The sequence below is a fragment of the Petaurus breviceps genome, unplaced genomic scaffold (genome assembly GCF_028583685.1).
Source record: "Petaurus breviceps papuanus isolate PSGF00001 unplaced genomic scaffold, PetGlider_PUasm1.0 154, whole genome shotgun sequence".
NCBI classification, from domain to species: domain Eukaryota; kingdom Metazoa; phylum Chordata; class Mammalia; order Diprotodontia; family Petauridae; genus Petaurus; species Petaurus breviceps.
The window spans coordinates 12614273-12626538 of record NW_027185715.1 but is presented as its reverse complement, the minus strand read 5'-3'; the positions used below and the strand labels follow the sequence as shown (position 1 = coordinate 12626538).

The 12266-nt window shown below is 40.7% G+C and overlaps 1 protein-coding gene and 1 long non-coding RNA gene across 2 annotated transcripts in view; one reads left to right on the top strand and one right to left on the bottom strand.

The window, feature by feature from the left end:
• Positions 1-12266, top strand: part of GRIP1 (glutamate receptor interacting protein 1) — a 243127-nt gene that overhangs the window by 203912 nt on the left and 26949 nt on the right. The window contains exon 20 of the mRNA XM_069080983.1: positions 5478-5714. Within this exon, the coding sequence (XP_068937084.1) occupies positions 5478-5714 (237 nt within the window). The remainder of the gene's footprint in view (positions 1-5477; positions 5715-12266) is intronic.
• Positions 1-12266, bottom strand: part of LOC138155759 (uncharacterized) — a 99163-nt gene that overhangs the window by 70802 nt on the left and 16095 nt on the right. The gene's annotated exons all lie outside the window — the stretch shown is intronic.

Below are 12266 nucleotides of genomic sequence, written 5' to 3'. Positions count from 1 at the left end.
GCCGCGCATCCCATTCTGTTAAGCTGGTTCAGAAGGGTTCCTTGGCATGATAGCATTTGTATCTGGTCTAGAAACTAATCCGATCATTAAGAGGAACATAAGAGGAAATTTTTGCTTGCTTTTTGTCCTTAAAATAGGTAATGTGGCAGCTGGTGAATGAACACAGCTGACATTTTTTTTAAGCAGCCAAAATAATCACACAATGCCTTGCTGTTAATTGCAAATCCTGATTCTTTGCTTGCTTTATTTAGTGTAAATTTGAGGGGGAGTGAGATGGTGTGTAATAATTGAATCCATCTTTTACTAGTACCTTCCCAGAGAGTTTCTTTAATCAAAGCAATTAATATTCCAGCAGCATTCACACTCTGGAGTGAGAAGCCCTAGACTGTTCCTTTTATGTTCTTTTAAATTTTGGGGGGGGCTGCAAAAAGTGGCAGGATGTCATTTTCATTCTGACGTCACTTGGAGTCCCTCGGTAATCATAAGGAATGTGAATGGCCTCATGGGGGAGAAATCTCCCTCAGTGCTAAGGTGATGTTGTGTCCCTGTATCATGTTGCTTCTCTTTTGCATGGATGGACCTTTGGTGTGATTCTACTATGGTGTGTATTTGCAAGTAGGGTTGTCAAGATCAATTATGAGTTTGAATTTATAAATTCCGTAGTTTCATATGGCATGACCTCATGGGCTAATGTCTCAGTTTCTGTTGTTCAGAGCTCAGTTCAAGGAAAGGGAAGTGGATGACAGCTCTGGAATTCAAGCAAATTGAGATGAGAAGAGTCTCTCTTCCTTGTGGATTTTCAAATTTCATAGGTGGCAGAACTAGTAACTGTCTAACAGTTGGTTCATAGGAACAGTCACCACCTTTTCCATATTTAAATTGATTGTTGAAAATATCCCAAACTGAATTATGTATACAAATGCATCTGTTTTTGTTACCCTGGAAAACCAGCCTTGACACTGTCTTTTACGGGAATGCTTTGGTTCAGATGGCCTTTCCATTTTTCACTGGGATGTTTTCTGGTCTTGAGTAAAACTACAAAGAGAAATAGACCCTCCTCTGGTATACCCTTTTCCAGTCTGTAGAAGCTGTTACTGCCATGGGAGAATATTTCCACACAGAGTTACTGCTCCTTCATGAAAGGGTACTTCAGGATAAATGGTTCCAGGAGGAACCAAGGTTCTGAAGTCAATAGGGCTGCTTTGATACTGCTTCAGGCAACTGGGTCCATTAGAAATGGAAATATAGAAATTAAATTAGATGTATAGAGAGGCAGTGTGATATCTCCAGAGTAGTTATGGAATTAGAAATACTTCATTTTCAGGTCCTTCTTCTGACACTTCATGGCTATGTGACCTAGGACCAGAAAGTTCTCAGTGCCCCCGGCCATCCTCAAAAACTCTAAGTTATAAAAGTATAGCTAATTAGTAGGGAAAGTTCCCATACTGAGAATTCACCACATCAGTAAATAACAGGTTCACCTACATACCCAACAAATAGTTGGTCCATAGTAAGTGAATCAGTAAGCATTTATTAGATTCCTACTATGTGCCAAGCACTTTACCAAACACTGAATATAGATTGAACAGAGGCTAAAATTTACAACAAAGACTAGTTAGAAAATTCATAAATTTGAGTTCTGTTTATATTTTTATAAGCAAGAATGAATAAATGTGTGACCTAGTGCTTTGATTAAAATATTCATGTGAAAAATATTAACAGAAGTAGTATCCCACTTGTGAAATTCATATACATACCCTCATATATATAATAATTAATAATAATAATAACTGGCATTTACTAAGTGTTTTAAGGTTTTTAAAGAGTTTAATCAGATTATCATTCTTTAATGTATTAATATATTCTTTAATATACATATTTAATTTAGTATAAATTCATTAATACATTAATGCATTATGTAATTTTTATTGACTATATGTTAAAAACAGTCAATATAACATATATTGACTATGTATATATATTTAATATATATCATTAATCCTTTATGATCGCTGTGAAAGTAGGAAACAGTTCAACCAAATGGCGAGCAAATTGGCAAAAGAAGTATAAATTAGAAGTTAACAAGTTTGCTCTTAGTCCGCTCCTTTTTAATCACTGCTTATACTTTCATATAACCTACAAGAATGGTCTGAATTTTGCCATTTCATTGAACTTAAGCTTCTGGAAACTAATTTAGAGATTATTCCAATCCCCTCCCTTATGTAATAGGTGATGAAATTAATACCCAGAGCGACTGTGACTTAGCCAAGGTTACACAGTCAGAAGGGTGAGGCCTAAAACCCCTTATCTCTTAACTCCCAGCCCAGAGTTCTTTTCTATTTAATGGCGTCTCTCAGAAAAAATAAACACTACCGTGTATGGGCAATATGCTGTACTTTGTGCCAAGCAAACTTTAGTAAACATCAGAAAGTAAACTAAATTAACACTGGAGAGACTGTTACCTAGAAAGATGCGTGTATTTATTTAACAATGTTGAGTGATGATACAAGGGCATAACCACACTATTGTAGCTGGACAGAAACAAAGGCTACTATTAAGGTCAGTGATACTATGTATTTTAATTCTTATCTTTGCATATATGTACTTCTCAAATTCTTATAATTCACTTTATTTTTTGTTTTTTGCCTTTTTTTTTGGGGAGGGCAATTGGGGTTAAGTGACTTACCCAAGGTCACATGGCTACTTTTTGTGTTAAGTGTCTGAGGCCGGATTTGAGCTCAGGTCCTCCTGACTCCAGGGTCTATTCACTGCACCACATAGCCACCCTTATAATTCACTTTAAACAATGTCGAAGTGTGGAGACAGGAATGGGAACTTCCCCAATTGTTAAACATTGTCTCTTCCTCCTAACTTTCTTCCTACAAACCTTTTGCTTCATACCTAAAAGTACCATCTCTCAAATGTACCCTAGAACAGAGAGAGTGAGTAAATATTTGGATTTTTCAGGATTTCCTGCTGCCTCTGGGAAAAATCAATAGGGAGCAGAGATGTCAGCAAAGCAAGAACTAAAGTTGATTGATTAAGGTGATGTTAGTAGAGTGATATCTCAACATAGAGAAGCAGCTGGTGGCACAGTAGATAAGAGCCATGTTTAAATAACGCCTCAGACACTTAAAAACTGTGTGACCCTAGGCAAGTCATTTACTCTCTGGTTTGTCTCAATTATAAAATGAAGATAACGATAGCACCTATTGGGGCAGCTAGGTGGCGCAGTCAGGAGGACCTGAGTTCAAATCCGACCTCAGATACCTGACACTTAACTACCTGTGTGACCTTGGGCAAGTCACTTAACCCCAATTGCCCTCCCTTCCCCTCTCCAAAAAGAACAACGGCAACAAAAACCAGTAGCACTTACTTCACAGTCATATTGTAAGGATCAAATATAATATTTGTTTAAAATTAAAAAAAAAATACTTAGCACGGTGCCTGGTATGCAGTAAATGCCACATAAATGCTTATTTCATCCCCTTCAGCAAAGAAAACAATGGAGCTGAATCGAGGCCAGCCAAAATGGGTGTCCTGTATCAACAAAGAAAGTCATCAGAAAGTATTTGCCAAGTGCTGATAAATGTAAAAACAAGGATTAGCTCAGATGACATTATTTACCCATGGATGAGTTAAAACTTGACTCTATGCAGTGCATGGGTATCTTCTAAGGAATCGTTAAGATTACTGATGAAGGTGAAGATTTTTCCGTGTAGTTCTTTTTATTAGATCTGGTTATCAATTAAATTCTGCCCATGTGTGACTTTAACAAAGTGACACAAAAGAAGGAACTCTGTTGTATTTATGACTCCAGACTTAAAGTGACTCTCAATGTCTAAAGGCTCTAATTAATTTCTCTTTGGCTGCAGTTTAAAATAATAGAGTCTCTTGTAGAACCTACATTAGAACTCTCTTATCATACGATGTGGCCCCTCTACATTGTCCCTTTTTGGTTACTAATTTTTGTTTTTGCTTCTTTTTTTGGAGGAGGGAAGGCAATTGGGGTTAAGTGACTTGCCCAAGGTCACACAGCTAATTAAGTGTCAAGTGTCTGAGGCTGGATTTGAACTCAAGTCCTTCTGACTCCAGGGCCGGTGCTCTATTCACTGCACCACCTAACTGTCCTAGGTTATTAGTTTAATATGGTTGTCATTAAGCAACCAGACTGTGTTGTGGCACGTATACTATGAAGGATATATTTTTCACTACCAAATGCTACCTGCCCTGGTTTGTCTTTAAAGTATCTTCACGTTAAAAGATGTAAGAGTATTATGGCCCTATTTTTAGAAAAAAAAAATTTGCAGGTTTTTAAACATCCTATGATGATGACAAGCCCAAACCTAATGGTGAATTCTGCTGGTGGTCCATTTCTGGAACCCAGCTATAGTTAGTTAAGCAAAGCAATTAATATTCTGACAGAACTCATGTTGTGTGAGAATTAATCTCATCACTTCTCATGTATCATGTTGTGTACATAGCACTGAATAATCTTTCTGGTGTCGTGGTGCTCAGTTCCCATCTCACAAACATTTAGCAAAGTGGTGAGCACAGCAGAGACAACAGAGGATAATTTTTTTCTCTTTTAATTAATTTTTTTCAAATGAAAATCTATTTTTCTTTCCCTTCCCCTCCACCCGCTAATTGAAAAGACAAGAAAAACAAAACCTGTTGCCAACATGTCAGGTGAAACAAATTCCCACATTGGCCCCATCCAAAAAAATATCTCCATCTGCATCCTTGAGTCCACATAGATTTTTCTTGCACCTCTCTTAACCCTGTTCTGCACAGAGAACCACAAAGTAGTTAGGAAGCATCCACAATCCTAAAAAAAAAGACTGGTGTTTTATTTTGGGCCAAGATCATAAAATTTAACCATTTAGCAGAACTGGGGGAGGGGAGTTGACACAGGTAAACATGAGAGGAGGGTCTTTTTTTCTCTTTGTATAACAGGAACTAGATTCTGTGGAATTGGAGGTTTGGTTCTGGGGGCAACATGAACGAAGGGCAAAGGCCATTTCTGAATGAGAAGTCCTTCGTCAGTTACTGGAAATTAATTCACTAGAAGGTTGGCTGCCTGTGTGAATTCTTTCTGTTAGTTCCAATTTCACAGAAAGATAATCCTGCTGCATTCTAAATGTGGCTTTCTTAAATGTCAGGAAGCAAATGCTTAGAACGTTGTGCTGTTCCAGTTTCCAAACTGCCCTGAGTATGTGCACACCTAAAAATAAAAGGACTTTGACCGACATTTTCTTGGGGCATTATGAATGTAAGTTACAAACCTGTTTCATGAAGTTTTACAGACCAGACCTAGAGCACCTGTCCATCCATTCTCTAGCCTTTGGCTGTGCCCTGAAGTGACTGTATTTTGATTGGGGTAAAGGAGAAGTATGCTTATGGATTAGCAATAATACCTGTTCATCAGTTCAAGGCTGTAATTTCCCCCTTCCTCCTTAAAATTGTCAATGCCACAGGCAACAATCATGCTGGGAAGCACGCTGAGCTTGAACCATGAGGCTTCCACACCGTCACGCGGTCAGTTAGGACGCCAGGCCAGCTTCCAAGAACGGAGCACATCCCGCAGCCACTACAGCCAGACAACTCGAAGCAACACCCTGCCCGTCGATATGGGTAGAAAGTCTATGCCCCCAAGAAAAATCAAGCAAGAGATCAAAGAGATCATGTCCCCAACACCTGTGGAACTGCACAAGGTAAAAAAAGAGGGAGAGAAATACTGAGTCTCGTACTTTACTATAAGTTGGCATTCAAGGACTAAATTGAGTGCATTTTCCCAACAGTGTGCTTTTGTTGAGGCAAGCATGAAAACGCTGTGGTACCATGGTCTAATTCTAAAACATTGACTTCAAAGTCAATCATGCTCTTTATCAAAGGTGACTCTTTGGTCTTTTTAATTTAAAAACAATGATAACCAACCTTCTTGAAATGACACAGTGGAAAGAATACTGGCTTTGGAGTCAGAAGACCTGGGGTCAGGTTCCTCTGCCTTTCACTGCCTTTCTGACCCTGGGCAAATCACTTCCCTTCTCTGGGCCCTTATTTCTTCATCTGTAAAATGAAGGGCTTGGATTAGATGGTATATAAGGTTCCTTCCAGCTTGAAATCTGTGATTCTGTCATTAATTATAGACTAAAATTCCCAAATCCATAAGGTCCCTCACTGTAATTTATGACTTCCATGCTTTGTGGCACCTTTGAGAACTGTGATAATCTTCTAAACAGTGTTCTATGCAAGGCACTGTACTGGGTACTGGGGAATAAAAGACCAAGCAAACAAAAGATGACCCTTCCCTCAAGGAGTTTTCAGTCAATTGGGATGTAAACACATGTACATATATGCACAATATATGTTATTTCACACATGTCTGTGTACATGTGTGTAATATACATATATCCACATGCAGACACGTGTGTTTATGTGTATGCATAATAATTTGAGAAGAGAATTTTAACAACTTAGGGAGTATCAGGAAGGGTTTCACGTGAGATGTCACATGAACTGAGCCTTGAAGGAAGCTTGAGGTTCTAAAAGAAAGAGATGAAGTTCATTCAGGTCATGGGACACAACTATGTCCTATTTGCATAGAGACTGGATTTGGAATGTCATATAGGGAGTATGGCCATTGGCACAATTTGGCTGGAATTTAAAGATGGAGAGGAATGGGAAGTGAGCTTAGAAAGCAGCTGGAGACAGAAGAATGCTTAAACTCAATATAATCACTGGCTTATTTGGTACCTGTGTCTAGGGTTAAGGGAATGTTTTTTGTTTTGCTAAAGAATCACAAAGAGGTAACACAGTCTTGGGGGAAATGAAGCTTCCTTGAATATGAAGCATAAGGAGGAAAAGTCTTAAGCCATGTTTGGATTGAGAGCCATTCTGGGTGTGTTTGATGATATTGTAGAATACTGCTCGACCAGTTTGAATCCATTGAGGAGACCAATACCTGCCTTCTTACTGTAATAACAGAAGGAGAACCATGAAGTGTTGCTTCAAGACCTTATTAGTGATAGAATCTAGACCTTTGCTCTCTGCTCCTTGTATTTTGGGGAAGCCAGCTTAACTTGAATAACTCAGGAAGAACCTACAGACCCAACATAAAAGGTGTAGTGGAAAGAATATTAGATTTGGCCAGCTCTGGTCAAGCCACCTTGTCTGCGCAGTTTCTTTAAAATGAAGGGTTTGGACGTGGTCATTCTTTGAGGTCTCTGTTTTAAATCCGAAGTCTGAAAAATCTGAGTCCTTCTTTTCCTTATTCAAGAGCCTAAGATTTTGTCTGATTGTGGTATTTTGTGGAGTCTTAGAGGGTAGAGAAGCAGCATGGGATGGGGAACAGGGGAAAATGTGCATTCAGGTCCTGCTTCTGATATGTACTGGTTGTATGACCCTAGGTAAATCATTTAACTGCTCTGCACTCTAAGCAACTCTCCAAGAATGTAACTTTCAGAGGAGATGCCAATCGGCACTGGTTAATCAATAAGCATTTGTTGAGCTAAGCACCAGTGTGATAGTAATGGCAATTAAAGATTCCCCTGTATTGGCTTGGTTTTCATATTGATTGTGTTAAAACCCAGAGCTTGTTAATCCCACCTGTGGGATGGACTTGTTGATGTGAAAAGAGAGTCCTGAACTGGGAGGAGCTGGTGATTTGGAGAGACAAGAGAGAGGCAGGAGAACTTTTTGGAAGCAGCACCTCGTGGAGGCAGAGAGAGACTGAGAAGGATTGCTGAGAGCCACTTTGAATTGCCCTGGACTTTTGAGACCTGCCCCCTGAGCTGCCAAGGACTGAGGAGACATGGCTGTTTTGCTGGTACTTTGTCTGTCTGTTTTGATGTTGTTTTGCCAGATTTTTCCACTGGTGAAAGACAGTCCTGTTGTTGAAGAAGTCCTGGAACCTGGCTTTTGGCTAAGAAGCCCTGAGACTGTCCTGCAGACAGAGAGTGAATACTGTCCACTGGTGAAGGACAGTGCTGTTGTTGCAGGGGTCTGGAGACTGTCCTGCAGACAGAATGAATACTGTCCACTGGTGAAGGACAGTGCTGTTGTTGCAGGGGTCTGGGAACCTTTCTGTTGGTTCAGAAGCCCTGAAGAAGGATTTTCTGGTTGTATGTTTACAGAAATCCTGGGAGAGGGTTTTGCTAATGTTTTCAGGGGTTCTAGGACTGGTCTACAGACAGAGGATGAATTGATGAAGGGACTGGCAATGTATCTTGTGGCCTTGCTGAGCCTTGTCTCCCCAGGAACTAAGATTGCTGAGAACTTGCCTCGTGTCAAGATGAAGAAAAGACCTCCATTTGGGTATTAAGTGCTGTGTTTAAACTTGATGTAACTCTGGGCTAAATTCAATTGAGATCCAGGGGTGGGGAACTTTTGACCTTTTGGTGCTCTGTGATTGACAAATGAAGGTACTTTACTTATGTTTGGAAACTAATCTCCATTTGAGAAGAGGGGCTTTGTGGTGGACTAAAAGAAGGTACAGCCTAGGGGTAGAGAAATATTTAGAACAGAGACTTTGTAAATGATTAAATGATTGGAAGGTCCTGGGGTGGGGTAGTCCTTGGAGATTATTTAATCACGCTTAGTAAATGCTGTATTTGGAATGATGTCATGTTTTGATCTTCTCTGTTCTTGGTTGGTCACTGAATAAAATGGAGAGCACCTATGCTGGTATTCTGAACCTTGGGAAGTTGCCTTTCCTTGGCATTACATTACAACCAGGGATACAAACCTCTTCTCAAGGAGTTTGCAAACGAATTAGGGAGACAACATGAAAACCACTATGTAGAAACAAAATCTATGCAGGACAAATTAGAGATCACGACAGAAGGAAGTCACTAGCATAAGGCTAAGAATGAGGAACGGCTTCTCATAGATGAGATTTCAGCTGGAATCTGAAGGAAGCCAGGATATGGAGAAGAGGAGAGAGAAAGAAAATTCCAGGCATGGGAAAGCACAGTCAGAAAATGGAATGCTTTGTGCAAGGAGAGCAAGGAGACCGGTATCACTGACCTTTAGAGTAAATAGGTAGGATAAAGTGTACAAAGCTTCTAAAGGTATGAAGGGACCATGTGGTGAAGGGTTTCAAAAGCCCAACTAAAGATCTTATATTTGATCCTGGCGGTGATAGGGAGCCTCGGGAGTTTATTGAATACCGTGTTTCCCCGATAATAAGACACTGTCTTATTTTTTTTTTTTTTTTTGGACAGAAAAACACCAGAGGGCTTATTTTCAGGGGAGGGCTTATTTTAATGAACATTGACAGCAATTTTAATAAACAGGTAAATGTGAACAAAAAAATGTACCTTTATTCAATAAGCAAATCACTGGGGAAGAACAGGATGACGCGCTCACTGCTGCAGCTCTGATTGGATGCAGCTCGGAGCGCGGCGTGCGTTTCACGAGGGGGGGGGACGGTGCATACAGAGGGTACCGTAATGTAGCGTGTAGCGCAGGGGATCACCTTCACTACAGTAGCAATCTCAATAGGGCTTATTTTCGGGGGAGGGCTTATTTTAGAGGAATCTTACACAGTAAGGGGAGGGCTTATTTTCGGGATAGGTCTTATTATCGGGGAAACACGGTATGAGTGAGGGGTAGGAAATGGTCAGATCTGTGTTTTGGAAAGATTAATTGAACTTCTGAGTGGAGAATAGACTGGAGTGGGAGGCTTGAGGCGGGGAAACAGATGTGAGGCAATAAGACTTTATACAAGGCTGGTGGTGGGAAGGACATCCAAATGATTGGATAAGGGGGATAAAAGAGTGAGGAATAGAGGATACCATCTAGGTTGTAAGTCTGGGTGGCTGAGAAGATGGTGATACCCTCAACAGTAATGGAGAAGTTCAGAAGTAGGGAAGGTTTGAGAGGAAAGATGACTGGTTCAGTTTGGGACATGTTGAGTTTAAGATGTCTAAGGGGCATCCAGTTTGCAGGGTCTAATAGTAGTTGGAGATGCAAGTCTGCAGGTCAGGAGAGAGGTTAGGGCTGGATAAACAGGTCTGAGGATTGTCAGCATAAGGAAGAGAAATGAAATGATGAGAGCGGATGGCACCATGAAACAGAGGGAGGAGAGGACCCAGGACAGAGTTCTGAAGGACACCTGTGGCCATCAGTTCTGACCTGGATGAAGAGCCAAGAAAGGAGACTGGAGAAGGACCATTGTGGTTAGGTTGGTGTCCTTTAAAGTAGTGTCACAGAAATCTAGAGAAAAGGTATTAAGGAAAAGAGTTGATAGTGTCAGAGGGTACAGAGAGGACAAGAAGGATGAGGACTGAGAAAAGACCATTAGACATGAGATGTAAGAGATAATTGGTAACTGAAGAGTTAATGATTCTTAAATTTTTTTTTCAAATGAAAGTTAATAATGAGGTCAAAAGACAGACTGCAGAGTCGAAAAGAGAATGAGAAGAAAGAAAATGGAGGCATGTGTTGCAGATGACCCTCTCAGAGTTCAGCTCCAATCAGGAGGAGAGATATGGAATGATCGTTAGTGAGAATACACAGCTCAAGTGAGGGTAGGGGACGAGGATGGGGAAAATTTGGACATGTCTCTAGGCAGTTTGAAGCAGCCTGTAAACAAGAAGAGACTGAAGATAAATGAGAAAGTAGGAAGGACAGAGGGGACAGTCCCAGCAGATGAGATGGAATGGGGTCACTGGTGCATGTAGAGATATTTGCCTTTGTAAGGAGCAGGGCCACCTCTTCCTGTAAGATTGATGAAGGAGGAGATAGTGGCAGATGGCATCTGGGTGATAAAGAGGGAAGAAGAGGGAGCTCTTAGCAACTGACCTTTTTTAAGTAAAATATGAGACAAGAGTCTCAGTGGAGAGGATTGGGGAGAGGAGGCGCCAAGGGAGGCTTGAAAAGGGGTGAAAATTTTGGAAAAACTGCTGTGGTGAATGGTATAGCAAATTAATTAGGGAGATGTAAAAGGATTGCCTTGCCAGAGTGAGAACCCAGTTGAGGTTATGTAACATAAAGGGGACCCTGATTTGTGATTTTCTCCAGTTTCATTCAGGAGCAAAGGCTGTAGATAGTGACAGCAATCTGTATACATCGTGGCAGTGCAAAATCAATAATACAATAAAAGGGCAAAAGATTCGAGAGAAAAAGACAGTGCAGAGATGAACTGGTTCACGAAGGAGTGAAGATGGGGAAGGAAGTTGAGTGCAATTGATGCAGGGTGACTGGCCTAGGAAAAGACTAAGGGATCAAAGGACTGAAGGTCACAGTAGAACTTCCTTGGTAGAGAGGATTTCCTCATCTGCGAGTTCCTTATATCTGTGAAATTACAGGTCAAGTGCCCATTGCTTAGTAAAAGGGTGCATTACCTTTTCTGTCTCATGAACCCTTTCGGCAGTCTGAAACCTATGAACCCCTTCTCAGAATAATATTTCTAAATGCACAAAATAAAATACGTGGAGTTACAAATTCACAGATCTCAGGTTAAGAATCCCTTGCCTTGGAGGGAATGGACACTTCTCTACAGATAATGCTTTTATTAGGGATGGGAGGCTGGGTACTTAAATTTAGTACAATCAGTAACAATCCCACTTTTTTCTTTTCCTAGGAACTGAAAGTCAAGACCCTTTTCTACAGTGTAGTGCTCGAACAGGCTGGAGGATAGTTATTCAGTTTATGGAGGATTAGGTCAAGAACAGCCAATAAGTACCAGGGAAGAGGCAGTTTTTGCCGGCCTTCCTCTTTCTGCAGAATTCATTACCCAGAGCTTTTATTACTAATGGGGGAGGGGAGAGTTTCTGAGATGCTTGCTTTACCAGTCTAGGGTTAATCTTTAAAAGTCTAGACCACTGGGTTAATGTGTTTCTTTTGGGGAATCTTAAACTTAAAGGCCTTTAATCTTCCTTGAATGACTATTCTGTTTGGACTCCCAGATTAGGTCTGCATTGAACATCAAAATGTTCCGTTGCAATGACTGGAAAGGCCTCCTTGAAACTTTGATAGGTGTCCCCAGTAGCTACATGACAAAGGCATGCAAACAGAAAACAGCCAACAGAAAACAGCGTACAAAAAGCAAACGGTGTTCTGCACCAGCCGGAAGGGTACGGCAGAACTCTGCGCCCCTCACCGGTACCCTCACCTCCCAAACCTGAGGGAATGGTGTCTCCCAGATCATCTCCTCCCTCCACAGATTCAAAACAAAACAAAACAAAAAACAAACAAATAACAAGCTGATAAGTGATGGGATTCTTTTTGTGAAAAGATTCTTCCTATCCCAGCAGTATAAA